General features: G+C 38.7%; 1 protein-coding gene across 4 annotated transcripts; it reads left to right on the top strand.

Annotated features, from left to right (window-relative positions):
- Positions 1–1,956: 1,956 nt before the first annotated feature.
- On the top strand, positions 1,957–27,765 carry LOC311286850 (C3a anaphylatoxin chemotactic receptor). 4 transcript variants are annotated; one of them, XM_084403281.1, is made up of 3 exons: positions 1,957–1,977; positions 21,663–21,791; positions 25,959–27,721. In XM_084403281.1, exon 3 carries the CDS (start codon positions 25,966–25,968, stop codon positions 27,034–27,036), a length of 1,071 nt encoding a protein of 356 aa, XP_084259407.1. In that variant the 5' UTR covers positions 1,957–1,977; positions 21,663–21,791; positions 25,959–25,965; the 3' UTR covers positions 27,037–27,721. The 4 variants fall into 4 exon arrangements, with proteins under 4 accessions (XP_084259407.1, XP_084259406.1, XP_084259408.1 ...); XM_084403280.1 differs by lacking the exon at positions 1,957–1,977 and adding an exon at positions 16,587–16,805; XM_084403282.1 differs by lacking the exon at positions 1,957–1,977 and adding an exon at positions 17,760–17,855 and having other exon boundaries at positions 25,959–27,765.
- Positions 27,766–27,999: the final 234 nt, after the last annotated feature.

Raw genomic sequence — 27,999 nt, 5'->3', positions numbered from 1 at the left:
TACATGTTTTTTTTCTTGGGAAATAAGAGTTCATTAGCCTTTCTGTAGCCAAAACTCAATGATGTGCCTACAGAAACAACACAACACTCAAATGCTAATATTCAGACTAACCTGGACAAACAAGGACATGCTAACATTGTTAGCTCAGAGCTATCTATAGAGTTAAGCCTCCTGAAAGAAGTCCACAGGTTGAGGACTAACGTTTGTATACCTGACAAAAACACAAAATAAGAAGCTGTCATAATGGAACTTTCCATGGGCACTTTGAATGTTTTAAACTAAAATATAAGTGCTAATTAATACTATCATGTGTGAATAACAACTAACTGTCCAACTGTTGAAGACACTGCTGTATTTCTGGTCTGAGTTGACGTGTAGCGCAGCGCCGTCTGGTGGTGATGAGCGGAACAGCACTCGCTTGGGAACTAATTATTACATTGTTTAAATTAATACATTTTGAGCGTAAATGTGGTTTTGTATATGTACATTTCTGAAATACAAAACTTAGACAGTGTCCTCTGATAACAGATCTCTCTAAACTGTAATGTGGACTCATGCATTTTCTGTAAAGCTGCTTTGAAACGATGTGTGTTGTACAAATAAATGTGGATTGAACTGAAAGACACCGTGACATCTATCGGTTGCTGGTTAGTTTAGTCCTGAAGAATAAAGCTGTTAATCACAGTGATTAGAGACATGACAGGTGGGTCAGATTATTGTGTTTTAGTTTTTTCTTGGCTAGTAATGGCTCAATATTTGAAACTAGCAGGTTCAGCTTTTACGTAATTAAATTTGCATATTTTTGCTTAACTTACTTAAATTATTATATATTTTAACCTCGAGTGTTATTTACCTTTATAAAGGCCTATTTTAGCCTCATACTATAGGACTGTTACTAATGAAATTAAATAATGTACACTGGAATAAATAATGTTATGAGATTCATGTTTTATGGGGGAAAATGCAATAATACTTTTAAACATGAAACTAAACCGCCAGTAGGTGGCGGCAAATCCCTTAATGAGTGAATCAGTGAAATATTAATTTGGTGAAAATCCAGCTTTTAATGTTGTTTATGTGTCTATGTGGTGTTTTTAATCTGCTTTAAGACAAAGCATGTGTAAATTCATAAGTCGACACCATTGCTGAGTATTTCCTCCTTAAAACTGCAGTGAACCAAAGACAGTCTCAAAAACACGCTTTGAAATCGCTGGTGTTTCTGACGTCACAAACTACCTTGTAACCAATCAGATCAACGTGTGATCGTCAACAAGTGGATCTCTGAGCTGAGTGAGTGAGTGGAGGCGGGGCTCATTTGCATATTCATAGAACCGCGAATACTAAATGAGGCATTCAAGATATTTTAAGGCATGAAGAATTTTTTTTCAAGGAAAAAACGTTTAAATACGTAATTTTGGTGATCAAAGATGAGTTTTAAGAGATAGAATGATTGCCTACAGGGGGACTTTAACTGATTTGTTCAAAACACTGAATCATTCAGTAATGAAACACAGAACTTCTAGGATCTTTGTATGGAAATATTTTCATTGGTGAAATAAAATGTAAATAACTTAATATTAACTACTCCTCTATTTGTCTGCTACTTGTTTATTGAACTATAATATCAATTTAACATTTACAATTTACATTATGTTTGGCAAAACAGCTCCCTGGTGTATGTATATATATATATAGTTGATTGGAAACACTAACACATTTTATGTGAGAACACTTATGAAGTCAATTCTCACAGAGTGAGAAAACATTTTGTTATTTTTTTTTATGCCACAGACATTTGATAGTATCAGTCAAACCAACACATCTGAAAATCGCTGACTCTGATCTCACGGTTTACTTATACAGAAGTTTCAATACCATGAAGCTTTCAATGTCTCAACAGTTCATTGTCTCAACACTAATGACACACTGATCGAGCGCAGCATGAGCTCAGGCAAGCCTCTGCTAGTTTAGTCTCAGGTAAAGTATGATTTGCGATTTGCATATGATAACTGAGAATGTATTGTTGTTTTAATTACTGTCACTGTTGCTCATAGTTAGGGTTATGGGTTTGTTCAAATTTAAGTATTAAACATCAGTAACTTTGTACCACTGAGTTTGTGCTCAAGATAATCCAGGGTTATAATAAAGTCTAATAATTGTATCCCTTAAAACTTATATTTGATAATCATGATATATTTAAATGTTTTTTTTTTTCCTGTGAAAAAAAAAAAAATCCTTCATGCCTTAAAATATCTTGAATGTAACTCGACACCCTTGCCTCATTTAGTATGCGCGGTTCTATGAATATGTAAATGAGCCCCGCCTCCACTCGGATTACCTGATCAAGTCGCTCAACTTTAACGCTTTTTTGGATTATTAAAATAAATAATATGCGATTACAATCAAGTATTTTCTTTTAGTGGCAACTTATGTGGCATTATTGCAATAACAAGACACTTCAAAAGACCTCAAACAACAACAAAAAATACTAACTTTGACAAAAATGCTGATTTAATGTATTTTATAATGTTTATATATATATATATATATATATATATATATATATATATATATATATATATATATATATATATATATATTCACGAAATATTCATCCCAAAAGCTGTTTTAAGAGCAGTTAGCCACATCCAGAAAAATGAATGGATCTCTATGGACCTCTGCTGGACAGATATGGTAATTACACTTTTTCTAAAACTATATATTTTGCAGAATTTTCTCTAACCAGCAGATGGCAGAATCCTGCCTCTAACATCTAGATCAATATCCAGAAACAACTCGTATTTAAAGCTGCAGTTCATCTCTTGTCGCCATCTCTGTTCGAAATCTGCAATTGCAGTTATTCGCGGAATGATCAGCTTTACGTGGGTAGTGCCTCGGCTCGGCACGGCGCGGATGAATCCGATGTTTTGAGGAGTGATGAAACCTAACCCTGCAAGGACTCCAGAATCAAACATGGATGATTGTACAAAAATTATAATTTTATCATTACTTTAAACTGCACAGTAATCTTGGTAAAATGCATGTTTGATATTTGTAAATACAAATTTTTACTAACTTATATAACTGTACTTTCTGATATCTCATAAAATCCTATTGTGATTTTGTAACACAGAAACCTGCATTTTCTGTAAAGCTCCTTTGAAATGATGCATTGTGAAAAGCATTATACAAATGAATGTATGAATTAAATTAAATTGAATTGACTTGAAAGCAATGGGCATGGTTACTGTACAATTTAAAGTTATGGAACCAATCTGACAATACAGAAGAGTTATCACAATATCAAATTTAGACATTTTTACTGTAGCATTTTGAAGTTATGCTCCCATGACAAATGTGATGATACAGTTTAGGAGAAGTTGCATTGTTTTAGTTGCATTTGCATTTTCTTCCCATTTCGCGGCGCTGTTTCTCGGCCGTCTCAGAGGGTGCGTTAAATTGGACATTGTCCCATTATAGTAGTGCTGTTGCTCTAATGAAATCCAAATTTTGAGCAGTTTTTACTGTAGAATTATTTCTTTATGAAGCTTTGAACTTGACATTACACAATGTACAATAATCCGCCTATTGCATTTTCCGCCAATTTCGCGGCGCTGTTTCTCAGCCGCCTCAGAGGGGGCGTTAAAGTGGACATTATCCGCTTATAGGACAACTGTTCCTCTAATGAAATCTAAATCTTGAGCAGTTTTTACTGTGGAATTATTGTTTTATGAAGCTTTGAACTTGACATTACACAATGCACAAAGAGCCGTATTGTGCCTTAGGCCCATTTCGCGGCGTTGTTTCTCACCCGCCTCAGAGGGGGCGTTAAAGTGGACATTATCCCGTTATAGGACAGCTGTTCCTCTAATGAAATCCACATTTTAAAGCAGTTTTTACTGTGGACTTGACACATTACATAATGCACAATGAGTCGCCTATTGCATTTTCCGCCCATTTCGCGGCGCTGTTTCTTGGCTGCCTCAGAGGGGGCGTTAAAGTGGATATTATCCCATTATAGTAGAGCTACTACTCTAACGAAATCCACATTTTAAAGCAGTTTTTACTGTGGACTTGACACATTACATAATGCACAATGAGTCGCCTATTGCATTTTCCGCCCATTTCGCAGCGCTGTTTCTTGGCTGCCTCAGAGGGGGCGTTAAAGTGGATATTATCCCATTATAGTAGAGCTACTACTCTAATGAAATCCACATTTTAAAGCAGTTTTTACTGTGGACTTGACACATTACATAATGCACAATGAGTCGCCTATTGCATTTTCCGCCCATTTCGCAGCGCTGTTTCTTGGCTGCCTCAGAGGGGGCGTTAAAGTGGATATTATCCCATTATAGTAGAGCTACTACTCTAACGAAATCCACATTTTAAGCAGTTTTTACTGTAGATTTTTTTTATGAATTTTTGAATTTGACATTACACAATGCACAAAAAAATGCTTATTGCGCCTTCAGCCCAATTCGTGGTGCTATTTCACGGCAGCCTTGGAGAGTGCATTAAAGTGGACATAAGCCCATTATAGTAGAGCTGCTTCTCTAATTAAATCCAAATTTTAAGCAGTTTTTGCTGTAGAATTCTTTTTGTATGAATTTTTGAACTTGGCACATTACACAATGCCCAAAGAGACGCCTATTGCATTGTCTGCACAATTCACGGTGCTATTTCACGGCAGCCTCAGAGGGTGCGTTAAATTGGACATTATCCCATTATAGTAGAGCTATTACTCTAACGAAATCCACATTTTATGCAGGTTTTACTGTAGAATTATTTTTTATGAATTTTTGAACTTGACATTACACAATGCACAAAGAGCATTTTCTGCACAATTTTTTTTTTCTATTGCATTTTCTGCACAATTTGCGACGCTGTTTCTCGGCAACCTCAGAGGGTGCGTTAAAGTGGACATTATCCCATTATAGGACAGCTGTTCCTCTAATGAAATCCAAATTTTGTGGAATTATTTTTTTTATGAAGCCTTGAACTTGACACATTACACAATGCACAAAGAGCCGCCTACTGCATTTTCTGCACAATTCGCGGCGCTGTTTCACAGCCGCTTCAGAGGATGCGTTTAACTGGACATAAGCCAATTATAGTAGAGCTACTACTCTAACGAAATCCAAATTTTAAGCAGTTTTTACTGTAGAATTATTTTTGTATGAATTGTTGAACTTGACACATTACACAATGCACAAAGAGCCGCCTATTGCATTTTCTGCACATTTCGCGGCGCTGTCTCGGCCGCTTCAGAGGGTGCGTTTAGCTGGACATTATCACATTATAGTAGGGCTGCTACTATACCTATATACTACTGACCCATTCTTTGACTGCAGAACTGAGAAGCGAGATATTAAAGTCTGAAATGTGGGAGATTTAGCCCAGCTTTATCATATGAGGCCTGATGTGTGATTAACCCTTGGGGTTTTCTTACGCCATAAAAACGTGGAAATAGTTTTGTTGAGGTCCTTGAAAAAATATTTAGAGATTTTAAAAGGGATACAATGAAATAATTAAATGTATTTGGGCAGAGCATTCATTTTTATTGTATTGATTCTGCCATTTAATGACAGCAGCAAGAAATAATTCTTTAAAAAAACGGTAAACTTCTGGCAGCTGTGGTTGCCAGCATCATACCGTAAAAATACAGCGTGTTACTGGTAATGTTTAAACAGCTATATGCTGTTAAATTACAGTTTTAGCTGACAAAACGGTATTTAGCTGTTCATTTCAAAAACAGTAACATACCGTATTTCTACAGTATGATGCTGGCGACCACAGCTGACAGTAGTATACAATTTTTTAACAGGATTATTTTCTACAGTGCACCGGTGAAGATCTATTTTAGTTTGGTTCGAAAGCTTTACATAGTTTTCCTGATAGACTTCATCAAACGAGCCACCGATACTAATACCCAAATACTTAAAACCACTGAGGCACCATTTTAGGGATCCGGAAATAGTTCTAATGTCATTGTCTAATACATCCCCAGGAAAATATGTTTTGATTTTAAAAAGTAAATGATCTGTTTGGACTGACACAACAACACATCAATCATGAGCATTAAAAGGCATTATTTAAGATGTTTAGTCCAGACTGTGTGTCTTTGCACCGGGGCAAGTTGTCACACACGTATATCTCAGTAATCACGAGGTTTTGACTCAAAAGACGAATACACAAATTCATGTTTTCTCTAATAGTAGTTTTGCATGTTGGTTTAAAACCTCGAAAATGTGTGAATTATGTCCAAATTATGAACAAAATATAGGGTAAAAAGTTCTCTTTTGCTCATCAAAAATACAGTAAACAGTAATACTGTAAATTATAATGTAAATCAGCTGTTTTCTATGTGAATATATAGTAAAGTGTAATTTATATCCTGTGATCAAAGCTGAATTTTCAGCATCATTACTCCAGTCTTCAGTGTCACATGATCCTTCAGAAATCACTCTAATATGATGATTTGATGCTCAAGAAACATTTGATTATTATCAGTGCTGAAAACAGTTGCTGTTTCATGTTACAAAAGATTTCAAATAAATGCTGTTTTCTTGAACTGAATATATATATATATATATATATATATATATATATATATATATATATATATATATATATACGTTCCATTTATTAGAAACAATTAAACAATTAAAATTACATGTTTTTTTTCTTGGGAAATAAGAGTTCATTAGCCTTTCTGTAGCCAAAACTCAATGATGTGCCTACAGAAACAACACAACACTCAAATGCTAATATTCAGACTAACCTGGACAAACAAGGACATGCTAACATTGTTAACTCAGAGCTATCTATAGAGTTAAGCCTCCTGAAAGAAGTCCACAGGTTGAGGACTAATGTTTGTATGCCTGACAAAAACACAAAATAAGAAGCTGTAATAATGTAGCTTTTCATGGGCACTTTGAATGTTTTAAACTAAAATATAAGTGCTAATTGATACTATCATGTGTGAATAACAACTAACTGTCCAACTGTTGAAGACACTGCTGTATTTCTGGTCTGAGTTGACGTGTAGCGCAGCGCCGTCTGGTGGTGATGAGCGGAACAGCACTCGCTTGGGAACTAATTATTACATTGTTTAAATTAATACATTTTGAGCGTAAATGTGGTTTTGTATATGTACATTTCTGAAATACAAAACTTAGACAGTGTCCTCTGATAACAGATCTCTCTAAACTGTAATGTGGACTCATGCATTTTCTGTAAAGCTGCTTTGAAACGATGTGTGTTGTACAAATAAATGTGGATTGAACTGAAAGACACCGTGACATCTATCGGTTGCTGGTTAGTTTAGTCCTGAAGAATAAAGCTGTTAATCACAGTGATTAGAGACATGACAGGTGGGTCAAATTATTATGTTTTAGTTTTTTCTTGGCTAGTAATGGCTCAATATTTGAAACTAGCAGGTTCAGCTTTTACGTAATTAAATTTGCATATTTTTGCTTAACTTACTTAAATTATTATATATTTTAACCTCGGGTGTTATTTACCTTTATAAAGGCTTATTTTAGCCTCATACTATAGGACTGTTACTAATTAAATTATGTACACTGGAATAAATAATGTTATGAGATTCATGTTTTATGGGGGAAAATGCAATAATACTTTTAAACATGAAACTAAACCGCCAGTAGGTGGCGGCAAATCCCTTAATGAGTGAAACAGTGAAATATTAATTTGGTGAAAATCCAGCTTTTAATGTTGTTTATGTGTCTATGTGGTGTTTTTAATCTGCTTTAAGACAAACCATGTGTAAATTCATAAGTCGACACCATTGCTGAGTATTTCCTCCTTAAAACTGCAGTGAACCAAAGACAGTCTCAAAAACACGCTTTGAAATCGCTGGTGTTTCTGACGTCACAAACTACCTTGTAACCAATCAGATCAACGTGTGATCGTCAACCAGTGGATCTCTGAGCTGAGTGAGTGAGTGGAGGCGGGGCTCATTTGCATATTCATAGAACCGCGCATACTAAATGAGGCAAGGGTGTCGAGTTACATTCAAGATAATTTAAGACATGAAGATTTTTTTTTCAAGGAAAAACCGTTTAAATATGTCATTTTGGTGATCAAAGATGCCGGCGGGCAAAGTTTGCACAGATATGTAAGATTTTTCCCATCCTCACCGACCTTGTCATAAAACTCGTTTAAATGATCATACGACGCCTCCTGGCTGCTTTGCGATGTCTCCTACATGCTGCTTTATGTTTTGAGGCGCGACACTGGTGGCTGGTGTTGCCCATAGACTGTAAAAAATATGGACAAAGCGTCTGTGACGTCACCCATAGACTTCTGAAGAACGGTTTTGAGGCCGTTTATGGGGGGTATGGGCGGCGCCATATTGCAATACAAATGTTCAGAAAGGATAACTTACAGGTATGATGTGTTGTGTCAGATCATGGCCGAGACGTCAAATTTCAGGAATTCCACTCGGCGCAGCCTATGCTCGTTGTCAGCTGTCAATCAAGCTGTGAATCGCGCCCTTATTTGTCATACATTTTATATCTAAATACGATCTAAACTAACGAGTTAGAAAAAAATTAACCCCCCTCACAGTTGTCAGGCACTCGGAACCTATCGAAAAATACAATAAAAGTCCATGGGACCAACCTGTAAAAACATGAATTTATGCTGTGAAAACGGACATTTTAACATGGGGGTGTATGGACATTTGCTCCCTTTTGGGACCTGCCCCTAGCGGATTTTCGATGTATTGCAGTTTTTCGCACTTCCGGGTAGGCTTCATTTTTCAGATTAGAATGTTGCCGCTTGGTGTTGCCAGATTGGGTGTTTTTTCCGCTACATGTTAAGGCCTGTTGACGGTGTGTTTTAGGCGGGGTTTCGCCTGGAAGGCTCTACAGAAATCTGGCATCCTACTGAACGAAGTTAAAGTGAGAGAGCCGTTCACAGACACCAGAACAGACAACGAGTTCACAGTAACGTTCATCAGGCCGTAATACAGTACGTTCAGTTCACGTTCGCCCAAAACATGAACGCGTTCCGTTCAGGCACAACAGTGTATATATAAATATATACATACCAGACATGGGATCAAGTCACACATGTGCAAGTCTCAAGTCTTAACCTTCAAGTCTCAAGTAAGTCCCAAGTATTTTTTTCTTGGTCAAGTCAAGTCCTGTAGTAAAGTCCTGTAGTAGGTCAAGTCAAGTCACCTTTTTATTGTAATTTTACCTTCAGAATCTGATCTTAATAAAGAGAAAGGACAAGATATAAGTAACTGTCAGTAAATGACAATAATTTGGATTTGCATTGTAAATATTCATGTTCAGTAAAATACATCATGGAATCAAACAAAATTGTACCTTCATAAAATTATTTATTTTTCACTTCTGCCAACAGTGTTTGAAATGTTTAAAATTTTCAACATTGAGTCCATACAACAAATAACAGCTTAACATCCAGACTCTCTCTCTCTCTCTCTCTCTCTCTCAAACACTCACTCTCTCTCTTTCACACACACTCTCTCTCTCACACACACACACACACACACACTCACTCACACTCATTCTCTCTCTCAAATACTCACACACACTCACTCTCTCACACTCACTCACTCACACACACACTCTCTCTCTCACACACACTCTCTCTCTCACACACACACTCACTCACTCACTCACACACACACACACACACACACTCACTCACTCTCTCTCACTCACTCACTCACTCACTCACTCACTCACTCACTCACTCACTCACTCACTCTCTCTCTCTCTCTCTTATGCACTCACTCACTCAGAGTATATCCATGAGTCATTACCTCTTTTACAAGGTGTTGCACTTGCAAAATATAAGATGCGAGAGGGTCTTGTCTGCAAGCCGAGCACGATGTGATCCCACCATGACTGAAGACCCTTTCAACTGGGGCACTTGAAGCCGGCACTGAAAAAGCTCTACATTGCAACAGGAGAAAGTGCATCATGGAGAAAGCTGGGTCCAGGACAGCTGATCTGATGTAGAGTGGGGTCAGCAAATGGCAGCTCTTCTCCTGATGCTGCTGATAACATTTTCGCATTACAGTTTTTCTCAATTGCTAAAACACTAAACCCTATTGTCTGAACCAAATGCTCAGTTGCCTGAACCCACTGATTGAATCAATCACTCTTTTGGCAAAACTATAAGCACTTTTCACCTGTTTAGACACAACTTGCCAACACATTTTCATTGTGATGCACCCGTGCTGCATAATGGTGAGCACAGCTAGGTGACAAAAGTCAAACACAATTAAAGCACAGGTGTCACCACTTGAACACAACAACTCAAAATTGATCACACTTGTGGCTAATGATGTGAGGGAACATATACAGTAAGCCAGTTCAGAGAGCACTGGTTTGTGAGGCCCTACAATGGATAGAAATCTGAGAGGAAGAGTTCGTGTGAGAGGAAGAGTTTGTGTGAGAGGAAAGTTCATTTGAGAGGAAGAGTTCGTGTGAGAGGAAGAGTTCGTGTGAGAGGAAGAGTTCGTTTGAGAGGAAGAGTTCGTGTGAGAGGAAGAGTTTGTGTGAGAGGAAAGTTCATTTGAGAGGAAGAGTTCGTGTGAGAGGAAGAGTTTGTGTGAGAGGAAAGTTCATTTGAGAGGAAGAGTTCGTGTGAGAGGAAGAGTTCGTGTGAGAGGAAGAGTTCGTGTGAGAGGAAGAGTTCGTTTGAGAGGAAGAGTTCGTGTGAGAGGAAGGGTTCGTGTGAGAGGTGGTCGAGGTGGTCGAGGTGGTCGGCGAAGACAAAGAACAGTAATATCTGATGAAATCAGAGCTACTGTGATTGACCATGTTCTTGTCCATGGTATGAGCATGAGGGAGGCTGGACAAAGCGTACAACCAAACATCAGTAGATTCACTGTGTCCACCATAATCCGAAGATTTAGAGAAGAGAACAGGTAATTACCTTTTTTTGACATTATAATACAGTATGTAAATGTTGGTATGTTCTCCCCACACCAAGAGACCCTAATTGTTGATATGGTCCGTGAGAACAATGCCATTAAACTGAGTGAAATTCAGCCGAAGATCATTGAGGACCATGTACATTTTGAGGGTATCAACAGTGTCAGCCTCTCTACTGTTGATCGTGTCCTCAAGAGCAACAGACTGCGCATGAAACCGCTATACAGAGCGCCCTTGGATCGCAACTCAGACAGAGTCAAAGAGCAAAGATTCCAGTATGTACAGGTTGGCATATATCCAGACACATTCAATGTTGATTACTCTAAGTAGTGATTTACTGTAGTGGCCTAAATCACTTTTTCCGTATCACTTACAAAACTATATCTATTTCTACAGAGGGTTTTTCAATTGGATGCAATGGAAAGACCCCATGAATACATCTACATGGATGAAGCTGGGTTTAATCTCACCAAAAGGAGAAGGAGAGGCCGTAATGTGATTGGCCATCGGGCCATTGTTGGTGTTCCTGGGCAGCGTGGTGGCAATGTCACATTATGTGCTGCCATCAGCAATCATGGGGTTGTCCACCATCATGCCAACCTGGGGCCCTACAACACTCACCAGCTCCTCATTTTCCTCAATCACATGCGAGATGCTCTGTTAGGGCAGCAGGATGAGCATCCCATCTATGTGGTTGTTTGGGACAATGTGAGTTTTCACAGAGCCCTCCAGGTTAGACAGTGGTTCAATATGAACCAAGTGGTTCAATATCCACCGTACTCCCCTTTCCTAAACCCCATTGAGGAATTCTTCTCCTCATGGCGGTGGAAGGTATATGAACGCCAACCTTACACCAGGGTAAATCTCCTGCAAGCCATGGGACTTGCCTGTGGTGACATAGGTGTGGAGGCATGCCAAGCCTGGATATGGCATGCCAGGTTTTTTTTCCTCCGTTGCCTGGCCAGACAAAATGTGGCCTGTGATGTGGATGAAGTCCTGTGGCCTGACCCAGTACGGAGACATGATGCTGTGGCTGAGTAATGCACTTATTTGTATATTTTTGTACTTTATTTTTTACATGGGCTTACTGTACACAAGTGGCAAACGCATACGATTTCTGTTTGTTTTTACAAGTGCTACGTGTAAATGCACAAGACTTCTGTTTTGTCTTTTTGTACAAGTGGTAAATGCACAGGTTTTTGTTTTGTTTTGCAACATGCATTTAGCCTACAGTGAACAATAAACATTTATTTCTCCAGCTTCATTTCCTGAGCATTGTGTTTTCTATTTTTCTACGTAGTGTTTAGTGACTGTTCAGTAGTGTTTTTAATTTTGATTGACTCGGGGCACGATTTGACAACATAGTTCAGTTTTGAGCACAGATTGAACTGTTTTGATGTGAAAGTTTGGTTTTGCAAGAAGAGTCTGAGGTTTTGTGAATGTAGCTTGAAAATTGGGTTTTGTGTTCACAGTTTAGAGAGAAGGAGAGCAGCTTTCAAGAAATGTGTCTTAGCAATCGAGAAAAACTGTAACTAAGATCCCCTGGAATCTTTCCTTCAGAGAGCATTGCAGGCTATGGATCATGCTTCCCAGGAAGCGCACTTGCTGTTTGAGTTTTTCCAAATGGTGGTTTAGTGACAATACACAGTCAATCCTGAGTAAGATCGGTGGCCTCGGCAAATGGCTGTAGCACATCACAAAGCTCCTTCATCAGATTCCACTCCCTAATTGAGAAGACCAGCTCACTGTGGCCTGTGTCCTGAACAACACTGCACAGCTCCTGATGACTGAATGAGAGCACTGCCTTGACTTGGCGGAGAGCTGAATTCCCCCGTGTATTCACAGCAGCGGGTATCCCTCGCTGCCCAAACTCATCTTCAAATGCATCTTTAAGTATGCAGGAGAGAGCTCAGTTTGGAGCATTTTGCAAAGGTACTGTTCATGATGCGTGCATCCTTGAGACCATCACCAACAGTTAACTGCAGCGTATGGGCAAAGCATTGCGGACGTTTAGGACTTCCTCTGTTGATCATGCGGTCCACAGTCTCCCATTCACCTCTGGAGAGGTCTTCCCACAACTCTGCATCATCCAGATTGTCGTCATCAGTTACTTCATCATCTTGCTCTTTTGGAAAACACACTGTAAATGCTCGCTTCATATTGGCGGCATTGTCACAAATAACAAAGTCAAGTTTTTGGCTGATGTCATATTCATCACATATGGAATCAAAGGCTTCTGATATCCGTTCTCCTGTGTGAGTTCCTTTGAATCTGTTGCAGGCAAGCAAGTATCAGCTGCACTCCCTCAGATGTTGCCAAAGCATGGCCAGTGACTCCTAAAAAGCCACACATTCTCCTGTCTGACCAAATGCCCACTGTAACTGAGACATGGTCCGCACTAGCAAGAAGCACTTTTATTTTCTCTTTAGTCTCTGCAACAAGGGATTCTATCTTTAAGGTTATTGTCCTACGACAGGCAGGCTGGTACTTGGAGTCAGCCACAGACATGAAGTGTCGGAAATGTCCATTCTCAGTGATTGAAAGAGGCATGCTACATCCTATCCCCAGGTCTCTTAGAATGGCATTTGCTATGGCCTTCTGTCTTGGATGGTTAGCTGAATAGGCTTCCTGAGGACGAGGCTGTGTAGCATCAGTGCAGGCGTTTCTTGCCCTTTCATACTCTGGATATCTGTGAAACAGAAGCAAAAACAAGAATGGGATGTACTGCATGGTCGTACTGAATCCTCCAGACTTGGCACTTCTACACTGATTCTTATTAGTGGACGATGCTACTTCATTCACTTTTCTCTTTCGCGCAGGTCATGTTTTGAAAGACGATGTCCTGTAGCTTACTAATGTAAAGAAATAAAAATGTACACAAAAATGCGATGATGTCCGACTCGTTTTATGAAGAAGAAAGCCTTAAGTTTTCAAAAAGCATTAGACATATGACCCACTATTCTGCTTCATAATTACCATGTTGACAATATGACATGACGTGGTTTAATGTAGTCTAAAACAATGATTACCAAATTTCTCTCTCATCTTGCTCCTCATTACCACTGAAAACGGTAAAAAAAATCGAACCAAAAGTCAAATTATTATGGAGGTTATCTATCTGACATGAAGCGTTTCTGCTTCACATTTTCAGCAGGGCAGCGGAGCGGCTGTGGGTTGACTCCCCACGGTTCTCATGGGCTTTATATATAAGTCCTAATGTGAAAAAGCTTTATGGTTTAATGTACCTAAACAACGATCACCAAATTTCTCTCTCATATTGCTCCTCATAACCACTGAAAACTGTCAAAAAATCTAACCCAAAGTCTAATTCAAACCCAAAGTCTAATTCAAAGTCAAAGTCTAAATGTAATTATTATGGACGTCAAGTTAAAAGTGGTGGGTACAAAATGACTTATGACGAAATCTGGTGGGTACGCGTCACCACCGAAATGAGATAGGTCTCACTGCAGAACCGTAGAACCATACGTCATAGCAGTGTGAGGACGACAGCGCCAGCCTAACAGTCTGATGCCGGAACCGCATACCATACATATCCAACTTACATATACCATACCTAAACCTACCCATCTCCACCCCCTGACCCCTGACCCCTAAACCCACCCCTAAACCTACCCATCTCCACCCCCTGACCCCTGACCCCTAAACCCACCCCTAAACCTACCCATCTCCACCCCCCGATCCCTAAACCCACCCCTAAACCTACCCATCTCCACCCCCTGACCCCTGACCCCTAAACCCACCCCTAAACCTACCCATCTCCACCCCCCGATCCCTAAACCCACCCCTAAACCTACCCATCTCCACCCCCTGACCCCTGATCCCTAAACCCACCCCTAAACCTACCCATCTCCACCCCCCGATCCCTAAACCCACCCCTAAACCTACCCATCTCCACCCCCTGACCCCTGATCCCTAAACCCACCCATCTCCACCCCCTGATCCCTAAACCCACCCATCTCCACCCCCTGATCCCTAAACCCACCCATCTCCAACCCCCGATCCCTAAACCCACCCATCTCCAACCCCCGATCCCTAAACCCACCCCTAAACCTACCCATCTCCACCCCCCGATCCCTAAACCCACCCCTAAATGGTTATTGGTTGGAACACTTTATTTTGCCTTTGAGTGGTTGGGTAACACTTGTTGGTAGCAATTGTTTTTGTGTGCAGATCTCAGAGCCTAGGCTGCCTACAGAGACGCGGTTTTTTGACGGCCTGCTTATGGGGCGGGCAGCTAGCGGATCGTTAGGATAGATTAGATGAATGTGATCATTTATGTTTGGGCTTGAAATCGCTGATACAACCTTTAATGGCTGCTTTAGCTATTATTACATTAGCTAACTACCAACTAACCAGATAACATTAACAAATTGACAAGCACTTACTGGGCAGAATGGCTCTTCAAATGACGGACGAAATTGGAGGCTGTCGTCTGGCTGTCCGCGATGTTAATGTTGCATGTCTTGCAAAGCACTGTTCGTCTTTTGCCATCTTGTGAACAATTCTTGATGCCGAAAGCGATGACCCTCGGTACCCCTCCGGCTGACATGTTGATGTGATATCTGATCTAAGAGGGCGTGGAGTGTGTAAGGTACGAGAGGGCATGACTGATGATAGTGTCGTGATCCAGTCATGACAACGCTATTCTCAGCCTGCGCTCCAGCTGGGTAATCAACTTTATTTTTTAAAATAATTTATATATTTTATATTCAAACTGAAAACATGATGTGATTAACACTCAAGTCATTCAAGTCATCGTGTCTCAAGTCAAGTCCTGAGTCTTTAACTTCCAAGTCCAAGTCCGAGTCAAGTCTCAAGTATTTAATTTTTTGTCAAGTCAAGTCACAAGTGTTGTGGAAAAATTCAGTATTTCTTGTATGCATTTGTTTTAAACCATTGTTAATCTCATTGAATCATGTATTTCTGTGAGTATCTTAGCAGCTGACGGAGGACAGGAAGGAACAGACGCAATAAAACGGATTGGCCAGGGAGATGTAAGACCTGGGGTCTCATTTATAAAACTGTGTGTAGGATCCTTACTAAAAGTGTACGTGCGCCCGAAAGCCAAAAATGGCGTACGCAAAAAAATATTCAGACTTATAAAAGCGTTCGTACGCCAGAACCTGCGCAGAATTCACTTAATAAATCCCAGTCAGCGGAACATTGTGCGCGTGCGTCTCCACCCCGACATAACCATATATGGAGCTTACAACGCCTCGTTTTACTATGCAGATCCTCATCTGCATATAATTTGCATATGATTATTCATCCACGTGATAACGTTTAACGGTACAAGACACATTACATTAATAAAAATCATGTAGCTGCCTATCCTTGCCTTGTTTTTGAATACATAAATCAAATAGTGTAAAATACATTTCAGAGAAAGTTTTTCTCAATCTTTTCCACTGGCCGAATTGTATTTTTAATTGATTTATATGTTTAATGGAAGCAGATGGGACTTGGGCATTATTTGCACGAAACTATTTTATCAGACAGTCTGGTATTATCATGATACGCAATTCTCTCTGTGGTTAAAGCATTAAAACACAGCACGCCACAGGAAGTGTTCAGAAGCAGCGCATCCACAACTAATATTTCTATTGACTGAATAGGCTATAAAAAAAATGTGTAACTCTCACTAATGATTTCATGTTTAAGTGTTTAACTCCATTAATTTGAATGGCATATTTAATCTAAATGTTTATACCAGAAGTAAAACATAGTTTAAATCATTATTTTATTTATTTAAACTGTTATTTGCGTCAGTTCCACTAAACTGCTCAGTGCGCTCGCTGGCGCGGACATTTAAGAAGGGATGGATATTTGCTTCAAGTGACAGGCTTGGTGAGTGAAATTATATTTTGTATTATCTTTCTGTATATGTTTAATTTTCTTTAGATTTTCTGTCTAAAAGTGACCAAAAACACATTTAACTCCAGCTCACCATCGGTGTCGCCAAACTGCTCCATCTCCAAAACGTTCGTACGCATGGGTCAGAGTTTGTGCAGGTGCGCTCATTTTCCCGTCAAGTTTGTTTTTATAAATCACAACTTATGCGTCGGAAGTGGCGTCCGGCTCTCTCAGGGCCTGTTTTATGGGTACGCAACGGTTATAAATGAGGCCCCAGGGTTTGAGAAATGGTTCAGTCAGGAGAATACAGGGGTCGTTCAGTATTACAGCGAAGCCCCATGCCCTCTCAGGAGGGGAACAGAAGATTATTTAAGTCATAAATAGAAGCCTTTTGGCTTCTCGGGGACAAAGAACAATTTGACCTGCCCAGGGGGGTAGAAGCCAGTCCAAACCGGTTAAGATATGTGGATATCAGTAAGGAAAGTTACAGAAACTGGGGAGGAGGAGTAGGTGTCAGAGAAGACACTATAAAATGTCTGTTTTTGTTGAGTCTGTTAGGTTCTGTCTTCCTGATACCGGGTAGCTGCGGTAACTGTGAACAGAATTCTCTCCGAGAATAACCTTTTTCTCTTTATTACAATTTGCCTCTGAAAGTTTTCTTATGCCTTTTGATGCTGTTTGATTAACCTTTGAAAATTGCCATTACACAAGTCATAAAAATAGGCGAGGTCACCAAGTCCCCATGTCTGATACATATATATAGTTGATTGGAAACACAAACACATTTTATGTGAGAACACTTATGAAGTCAATTCTCACAGAGAGTGAGAAAAACATTTTTTTTTTTTTTTATGCCAGACATTTGATAGTATCAGTCAAACCAACACATCTGAAAATCGCTGACTCTGATCTCACGGTTTACTTATAAGGAAGTTTCAATACCATGAAGCTTTCAATGTCTCAACAGTTCATTGTCTCAACACTAATGACACACTGATCGAGCGCAGCATGAGCTCAGGCAAGCCTCTGCTAGTTTAGTCTCAGGTAAAGTATGATTTGCATATGATAACTGAGAATGCATTGTTGTTTTAATTACTGTCACTGTTGCTCATAGTTAGGGTTATGGGTTTGTTCAAATTTTAAGTATTAAACATCAGTAACTTTGTACCACAGAGTTTGTGCTCAAGATAATCCAGGGTTATAATAAAGTCTAATAATTTTATCCCTTAAAACTCATATTTGATAATCAAGATATATTTAAAAAAAAAAAAAAATCCTTCATGCCTTAAAATATCTTGAATGTAACTCGACACCCTTGCCTCATTTAGTATGCGCGGTTCTATGAATATGCAAATGAGCCCCGCCTCCACTCGGATTACCTGATCAACTCGCTCAACTGTAGTAAACACTTTTTGGGATTATTAAAATAAATAATATGCGATTATAATCAAGTATTTTTAGTGGCAATTTATGTGGCATTATTGCAATAACAAGACACTTCAAAAGACCTCAAACAACAACAAAAAATTCTAACTTTGACAAAAATGCTGATTTAATGTATTTTATAATGTTTATATATTCACGAAATATTCATCCCAAAAGCTGTTTTAAGAGCAGTTAGCCACATCCAGAAAAATGAATGGATCTCTATGGACCTCTGCTGGACAGATATGGTAATTACACTTTTTCTAAAACGATATATTCTGCATGGCAGTAAATCGCGCTGATTAAATCTAATGATCGCTTACATCACGTCAAACCGTGCAAGTTATACTTTGTTCTCAAATTGTTCATGTTAACAACATCAGCATTGCGTGACTACATTTATTGTGTGTTAGGGCTACCTGTACTTCAGTTTCCATTTCTCTGCAGTCTTTCTAATTGTCATGAATACCAACAAATTAATGTTCCTTAGAACTGGTTCTCTTTGAAATACAAGCACACGTATTTGTAATCAGATGCATATTTAAAACTGGAATATAATCTAATTTTAACCTTTCAAAAGCCCATCCGATATTTGTCCTCGTTAGCCACTCCGAAGTCCGAAGTCTTTTGCATTTTACAGCGGGTGAATCTCCAGCTGGTGATCGTCGTTTGAACCTTTCCAGATCCGCCATTACATTGATCAGTTTAATAATATCAAAGCTGACCGTAGTACGGGCTCTTCTTTATGTGGACAGATGTGAGGTAATGGCGCAAAGACATGCTCGAATTTCCCGCAGTACCACTGGAGTTAAAAACATTATTACAAGCTTTCCGTTTTGAATCGAGCTACGGCAAGCAGAGAGTTCTGAACACTTTTATGTACTTGCTCAAAAATTTATTTAGGATCATTTTTAACCCAAAAAAGATACGGACTGCAGCTTTAATTTCGATCATCATTAAAGTTTTTTTTATTTTTTGCTTATATTTTTGCTCTAATGCATGCTTATGGTGTAGTTTTGCAGTAAATAGGTAAAAAAAAAAAACGTCATATCCCCCAAAACACAGCATAATCATATCGATGAGAAATATTTAGTTTGTATTAATAAAATATACAGTACCGTGCAAAAGTCTTAGGCATGTTAATAGAAGTTAAATCATAAATAAATCATTTTATTTTTGAAAGCATTCTCACTTTACAGGTTCCTTCAGGCGTCTCGGAGACGTTCCCGCAGTTCTTCTGGATTTAGTCTGTGTCATTTTTTCTGTTTCTTCATGTAATACACAAATCTCACTGGATTATTACAATTAATGGCAAAAAGAATGTTTGGAAATGTAAACTGATATTTCCTTCTGACACACTACAACAAAAGATATAAATAGCTGACTTTTGCACAGTACTATTTACAGCGGGGGAAATAAGTATTGAACACGTCATCATTTTTCTCAGTAAATATATTTCCAAAGGTGCTATTGACATGAACTTTTCACCAGATGTTGGTAACAACCAGAGTAAGCCATACATACAAAGAAACAAACAAAAATAAGTTCAGAAATTAAGTTATGTGTAATAATGTGAAATGACTCAGGGAAAAAGTATTGAACACATGAAGAAAGGGAGGCAAGACAAGACAACTGCTGAAAACTTACAGTAATTAAAAAGCAATCCAGCCCCGTCAGTGGAAATTAATAACAGCTGGTTCAGTCCCAAATGATGGCCTACAAAAAGGTCTCATTGCCAAGGTGTCACACAAGACACATCTCATGATGGGTAAAAGCAAAGAGCTGACCTTCGCAACCTAATTGTTGCAAAACATAATGATGGCATTGGTTATAGGCGCCATTCTAAGCTTCTGAATGGTCCAGTGAGCACTTTTGGGGCCATAATACGGAAGTGGAAAGACAATAATTTCACCATAAATTTGCCTCGACCAGGTGCTCCTCGCAAGATTTCTGATAGAGGAGTGAAAAGAATAATCAGAAGAGTTGTCCAAGAGCCAACACCAAGGTGTTTTTAGGGTAATGTGCACTGCCATTTCTCCTCCAAATATGGTGTGTATTATGGCATCCAAACAGTTCAGTTTTGCTCTCATGTGACCACACTATATTCTCCCAGTATTTCACTGGCTTTTCCAAATGTTGTGCAGCAAACTTTAAATGAGCTTCAACATGCTTTTTCTTCAGTAATGGAGTCTTGCGTGGTGAGCGTGCACACAGGCCATGGCGGTGGAGGGCATTACTTACTGTTTTCTTTGAGACAACAGTACCTGCTATCTGCAGGTCTTTTTGAAGCTCTCCACAAGTGATCCTTGGCTCTTGGACAACTCTTCTGATTATTCTTCTCACTCCTCTATCAGAAATCTTGCGAGGAGCACCTGGTCGAGGCAAATTTATGGTGAAATTATTGTCTTTCCACTTCCGTATTATGGCCCCAAAAGTGCTCACTGGACCATTCAGAAGCTTAGAATGGCGCCTATAACCAATGCCATCATCATGTTTTGCAACAATTAGGTTGCGAAGGTCTTGAGACAGCTCTTCGCTTTTACCCATCATGAGATGTGTCTTGTGTGACACCTTGGCAATGAGACCTTTTTGTAGGCCATCATTTGGGACTGAACCAGCTGTTATTAATTTCCACGGACAGGGGGCTGGATTGCTTTTTAATTACTGTAAGTTTTCAGCAGTTGTCTTGGCTTTCCATGCCTTTTTGCGCCTCCCTTTCTTCACGTGTTCAATACTTTTTCCCTGTGTCATTTCACATTATTACACATAACTTAATTTCTGAACTTATTTTTGTTTGTTTCTTTGTATGTATGGCTTACTTGGGTTGTTACCAACACCTGGTGAAAATTTCATGTCAGTAGCACCTTTGGAAATATATTTACTGAGAAAAATGATGACGTGTTCAATACTTATTTCCCCTGCTGTATTTCTTTGAACAATCGCTCTATAAATGTTTGGGGTTAATCCACCGCAGGGCCCACGGGTGTAAACAGGAAACCAGGAGCATGAGGGTAAAACCCAACCAAACAAAAAAGAGAAAAATATTAACTAAACAATAAAAACATTCAAAATATTAATAAAAACTATAATAGTATCTCAATGATACACTGATGAAATCACACATACCTTGGCAAACACATTTTATTCATAAATGTATCATAAATAAATCATACAAAAATCTGGTTAATATTTACAATTGTCTCGTTTTCTCTCCAAATCAACGTGTTTGAATGGAATTTACCTCTGCATTTAAATAATCTGTAAACCCAGACCTCATGAAGCAATAAACAAATCTGTGGCACATGAATGAAGCTCTAATAAGCAACTATATTTAGTTCTATGTGGACACAGAGTGTAATAATGGTGACTGCATGTTCATTAATGTCGTAATCGGGCTAAATAAACCCTCCTCTGTTGTCTTCACAGATAGGTTAAGGCATAGCAAACACTCCTCTCTCAGTTGCTCATCATCCACCAGCTCAAACACACACACACACTCATGCTCTCAGACCTCTGAGTCAATCCATGCAAGTCCAACCAAAGCCAACAAAGAAGGTAAGACTTACTGCTACTATAATACATCTATAAAATGCATTTCAAGCGTTTCTCAGAGAGAATTTAAGACTTAACTTTGATTAAAAAGCTCCGCGTATAACGAACACGTTCTAGATGAGCGCCGCTGCTGAAGGTGTGTTCACATACCAGGAATGCATTATGGATGTGTGTAAACAGGTTGTGAATGGCTCTGCGTGTAAAAGTTCACATTCCTGCAACTCGCCATTCGTAGGAACACGTACAGCATCATGACCCGACAACTGCCGGTCCGAGGTGTTCAGAGATCAATGCAGTCCGTGTGATCTTCCAGTCTCGATAACGCTCAGGTGCATCTGTGGGATTTTCTGCTCCAAAAACCTTGAGGAATCATTCATGCACAAACTCTCAGCGTCTATTACCATTTTCCTTTCACCTTTATTATAAAATATTTTAATTTGTTGCTGGTTGCATGAACCCCCGGGCTAGACTAGTCCCACAAGTTAGTCATCTACTGTTTTTCTTTAAGATTAGGACTAGTTGCATAAACATAAGACACAGGCTTAATATAGTGGATATGAACTAGTCTTACAAACTAGCAATTATATCCTTAATATCTATCTTGTGCTATTCTGTAACAATGTCTGAGACTTCGGATGTCACGTGTTTATGAGTAAATGTTCACTGTAAGAAATTTTTGCTGGTTTAACTTAAAGTAACTTGATTGCCTTAAAATAGAGTTCATTGAAAAATTAGAGTTGGTACAAAGAAGGAGATTGAATTATCAACAGAATCTCAAACCACATTATCGAAGTTGATTTGACAAAAGAAAAAAAAACAATGAAAATATATATATATATATTTTTTTTACAGTGTAGGATTAAGGATTCAAATTAGACTGATCTACCTTTTTATGTAACTGGTTTTAAAAAGTTATGACCAGTCAATTTTTTGATGCCAAACTTGTAAGACCAGTCTAGGGCGTTCATGCAACCAGTCATAACTCCTTCAGGTCAGTTACATAAAATATAGATTGGTCAGATATGAATCTGACTTGAATTTGAAACTAATTCTAATAGTTGTTAGAATTAAACAAAACATATCAAGTACCCAATGGCCACACTTCTTTACACTGCAAACAAATTTCATAATACTTTTCAAAAGAAAAGAGGAAATGGCACTTGCTTCATTTTGTCGCCATTGAACATACATCCTTAAAAATAAAGGTTCCTTATTGGTATTTATGGTAAAGCAATGCCATAGAAAAAACATTTTTGTGATTCCAGAGAACATTTAAGCGAACAGTCCTTAAGTGTGAAGAAACTTTTTCCACTTTACAGAACCTTTTGTGCAATGGAAAGGTTTGATGCCAATAAAGAAGCTTTTTTTTTTAAATGTTTCTCATGCCAAGAAAAAAAAACAACTTCTTTTAACCCTTCATGCATGAATTATGATAACCTCAGGCAGGATTTGTCATGTTTTATTGCTCTTAGGGCATGAAAAACAAGATTTGAACTTTTTTATTGTACACAGATTTCACAGAGATTTTTCGGATGTCCACTTAAAGTGAAGATATACTGTATTAAATATGATACAGTAATAACACAGCAACACTGTGTATTTAACAAACCAATAAATAAAATGAGATCAAATCTTGTGAAAACTATAAAATATAAACAAAAAAATATAATACAGCTTTGATTATTGCAAATGCAATCGAGTTCAACCAGCAGACAGAGAACTTTATCCGAGTTCAACTTCACATGTCTTTGATATCAGAACATGAGGAAGTGATTCATCAAAGATCTCTACAACCGGTGAAGGTGTTAACTCTGTGGAAACCCAACTATGTAGATTTACCGTTATCATTCTGATTATATTCAAAATGGACAAATTTCTAAGAAAACCTCAGACTGAAATCTACATTGACCCATTCATGTTTTCAGACTGTGGAAAAAATGGTTTTTAAATCTCATCTGAAATGAGCAATGTTGGGGGTAGTAACACACTACAAGTAACATGCATTACGTAACCAGATTACTTTTTTTGATGTTACAAGTAACGCATTACAAGTAACGTTCATTACTTAATCAGATTACTTTTTGATGTAACGAATAAAGTAATGCATTACAAGTAACGTGCATTGTGTAATCAGATTACTTTTTTGATGTAACGAGTAATGCATTACAATTAATGTGCATTATGTAATCAGATTACTTTTTTGATGTAACGAGTAATGCATTACAAGTAACGTGCATTGTGTAATCAGATTACTTTTTTTGATGTAACGAGTAATGCATTACAAGTAATGTGCATTATGTAATCAGATTACTTTTTGATGTTACAAGTAACGCATTACAAGTAACGTTCATTACTTAATCAGATTACTTTTTGATGTAACAAATAAAGTAATGCATTACAAGTAATGTGCATTATGTAATCAGATTACTTTTGATGTTACAAGTAACGCATTACAAGAAATGTGCATTATGTAATAAAATAACTTTAGTTGTAACGAATAAAGTAATGCATTACAAGTAATGTGCATTATGTAATCAGATTACTTTTTTGATGTTACAAGTAACGCATTACAAGAAATGTTCATTACTTAATCAGATTACTTTGCATCAGATTACTTGATCAGATTACTTTTTGATGTAACAAATAAAGTAATGCATTACAAGTAATGTGCATTATGTAATCAGATTACTTTTTTGATGTTACAAGTAATGCATTACAAGTAATGTGCATTATGTAATCAAATAACTTTTGATGTAACAAATAAAGTAATGCATTACAAGTAAGATTACTTTTGATGTTACAAGTAACGCATTACAAGAAATGTGCATTATGTAATCAAATAACTTTTTTGATGTAACAAATAAAGTAATGCATTACAAGTAATGTGCATTATGTAATCAGATTACTTTATTGATGTAACGAGTAATACATTACAAGTAATGTGCATTATGTAATCAGATTACTTTTTTGATGTTACAAGTAACGCATTACAAGTAATGTGAATTATGTAATCAAATCACTTTTGATGTAACGAGTAACGCATTACAAGTAATGTGCATTATGTAATCAGATTACTTTATTCATGTAACGAGTAATGCATTACACATAATGTGCATTACGTAATCAGATTACTTTTTCAACGTAACTGCAAATTACAATCTAATAACACAAATATGTTTATTTACAGCCCAAGAATTTACAGCAAATGAAGTATTTCATATCACACAATTAGTATGAATTGTATGTCCAATTTAGTAAACAGATGATTGACCAAAATTTTAAAACTATATGACTCCTTATGCTAATTGTTGTTACAAAAAAAATGTTTTTCCTAAAAGAAGACCCATAAGATAGAAAGAATGGGTGGATATTCCAGAGCAACTTGACCATCGGCCATCTTGGTTTGGAGAAAACAAAAATTCCACATACAAAGGCTTGTCAGTTGGTTGCAGTGTACAGGATCCAACATAGGCCGTGTTGACGTGCAACTATGCCGTCAAAACCCATGCATACGCAAGAAAATTGCTTTTAATTAGCCGTACCACTGTAGTGACCTCTATGCGTGAAAGGGTTAAGAACGGTTCACTGAAAGGTTATTGGGGGAACCGAAAAGGGTTCTTCTATTGCATCGCCAGGAAAACCCCTTTTGTAACCTTTATTTTTAAGGGCCCTATTTTAACGATCTAAGCTCATGCTCTAAAGAGCAAGGCACAAGTGCACTTAGTGCGTGTCCGAATCCACTTATGCTAGTTTAATGACGGGAAAAATGGTCAGCACGGATGGTCTAAAAGGGTTGTCTCTATTCTCTTAATGAGTAATGGGTGTGTTTTGGGTGTAACGTGCAAAAAAAAAAAAAAGTGTAATTTCCCATTCCCTTTAAAAGTCAGTTGCGCTCGCGCCATGGTGTATTCGCTATTTAGATTGAAGGTTGAAGCGCAAAAAGACCATCTACGGGACAAGCCGGATTCCAATGTACCTGAACACACACCTCGTTTTCAGACCAGCAGCCCATGGGCGCACAAATAGGCGCAAATGCATTTGCTATTTAAACAAGTTGGCGCAGGACGTAAAAATGATAACTGCGTCGGGCTGAAACTAGCAAAAAAACTTTATTTTTAAGAGTGAAATGCCTACAATAAAGATACACCATGTGTTATTGTGTTTTCACAGAGAATCCATGTCTACCGATGCACCGATGAACGCCACCTTGAGCTCCAACCACACCACCATCTACCCCAGCGATGCCATGCGTGTCCTGCAGATGATCGTGACCGTGATGATCTTCATCGTGGGCGTTTCTCTGAACAGTCTGGTGGTCTGGGCGTTGGGGGTTCGAGTTTGGTGCCGGAATAAAGGAGCAAGCGGCGAGACGCAGAGCGCCGACAGCTTTCGGATTTACGTCGTAAACCTGGCGCTTGCGGACTTGGTGCTGCTGTTACGTACGCCACTAATGCTACCATACTTAGCGAACCACTTCACTTGGACATTAGGGGAGCCCGTATGTAAGTTCGTTATTTACCTACGCTGCCTTGGATTGTACGCGAGCGCGTTCTTGCTGTGCGCCGTCGCGGTGGAGCGCTGCTTGTGTTTGCTTAGACCAGTTTGGGCGCGATTGAAACGCCCTCGTTGGGCCGTGCCGTTAGCCTGCGCTGCCATTTGGGTGTTAGCCGCGTTATTCGCGTCACCTTACATTGGCACGGCTAAAACCATTCTCTGGGAGAACCGTACGGCATGCATTGAAAGCGAATTGGGAGTAGGAAAAGCTTTAATAGTTGTGGAAACCGTAGCAGGATTCTTGCTACCACTTGTGATCTTCTTGTCTTGCAATATTGCGGTGGTTTTTTGCGCAAAGAAGGCCGAAGGCGCAGTGTCTTCGCCAACCTCGTCATCTGGACCAAGTTACACATCCCAGCGTCTGACTCGTCTCTACCGGGTCCTCTTCCTCACAATGCTCCTCTTTCTCACTTGTTGGGTGCCTTACTTTACATGCCGCTTTATAAGGGCTCTTGCACACGATCGGCCGGAATGGAAGAAGGTCAAAGAAGGAGCGATTGGAGGCGCTTACGTAGCGCTATTTCTAGTGTACATAAAAAGTGCGCTCAATCCCGTCATGTACGTGTTCGCGGCTCGTGGACTCGGACGCACCATTCGTGCGTCACTTGTCTCCACAATCGAGCGAGTCTTCAATGAGGAATTATCCGAGTCTTTACGAAGAAAGTCTTTACGAAGGAGAGACTCTCAGTTTTAGTGGAGCTTGAAGAGGCCGATCTGCGACAAACTTTGGACAACCAACCAGGGGTGTGTTTCCCAAAAGCATCGTTAGCCAAGCATGCGAGTCCATTGGTATGTCTAGTATTGAAACAATGCTGTAATATGTAGTACATAATTTGATGTTGATCTCTCAAAGGACTATTACGTTTTTCAAAAGCATCGTTAGCCAACTATGTTCGCAAGTTCCGTCGTTATCAGCAGTTCAACGAGTCTGTGTTTCCCGAAACCATCGTTATAACGAACATTCGCAAACAGCATCGCAGAGTTGTGTGTGTGTGGAGCGACAGATCTCGATCTGCGGTTAGAAGCAGTTTCTTGTTTTTATAACATGTGGACTCAATAAATCCTGATCTTGAGTAAAATAAGCTGACATTCAGAACAAACTGTCTTTTATTTAGAATACATACAAATGTCATTTCCGTCTTTTAGTTTGTCAAGAGATTTAAAGTGTCGTGTTTGAAGAGTGCGAACGAGCTCGAGTGCTCTAGAACGAGTCTATGAGTGAATCTGGAAATAAAGCAAAATAACTGAGAAAAATTTGAAATATTCCTCAGATGCATGTTCATAATTTATAGTAAAACATCGATCATTAATTCGATCTCAAACAGATTCATTAAAGGGATACTCCACTTTTTTCGGAAATAAGCTCATTTTACAACTCCCCCAGAGTTAAACAGATGAGTTTTACCGTTTTAGAATCCATTCAGCCGAACTCCGGGTCTGACGGTACCACTTTTAGCATAGCTTAGCACAGATCATTGATTCTGATGAGTCCAGTAGCATTTCTTTCAAAATGACCAAAGAGTTTCAATATTTTTCCTATTTAAAACTTGACTCTTCTGTAGTTAAACCGTGTACTAAGATCGACGGAAAATGAAAAGTTGCGATTTTCTAAGCCTATATGGCTAGGAACTACTCTCATTCCAGCGTAATAATCAAG

The sequence above is a fragment of the Rutilus rutilus genome, assembly GCF_951802725.1.
Source record: "Rutilus rutilus genome assembly, chromosome: 2".
Taxonomy (NCBI): domain Eukaryota; kingdom Metazoa; phylum Chordata; class Actinopteri; order Cypriniformes; family Leuciscidae; genus Rutilus; species Rutilus rutilus.
This window is presented reverse-complemented; position numbering and strand designations above follow the sequence as displayed.

What these genes read in the sequence shown, in the direction of transcription:
- LOC311286850 (XM_084403282.1), top strand. Translation starts at nt 25,966, where the DNA reads ATGTCTACCGATGCACCGATGAACGCCACCTTGAGCTCCAACCACACC.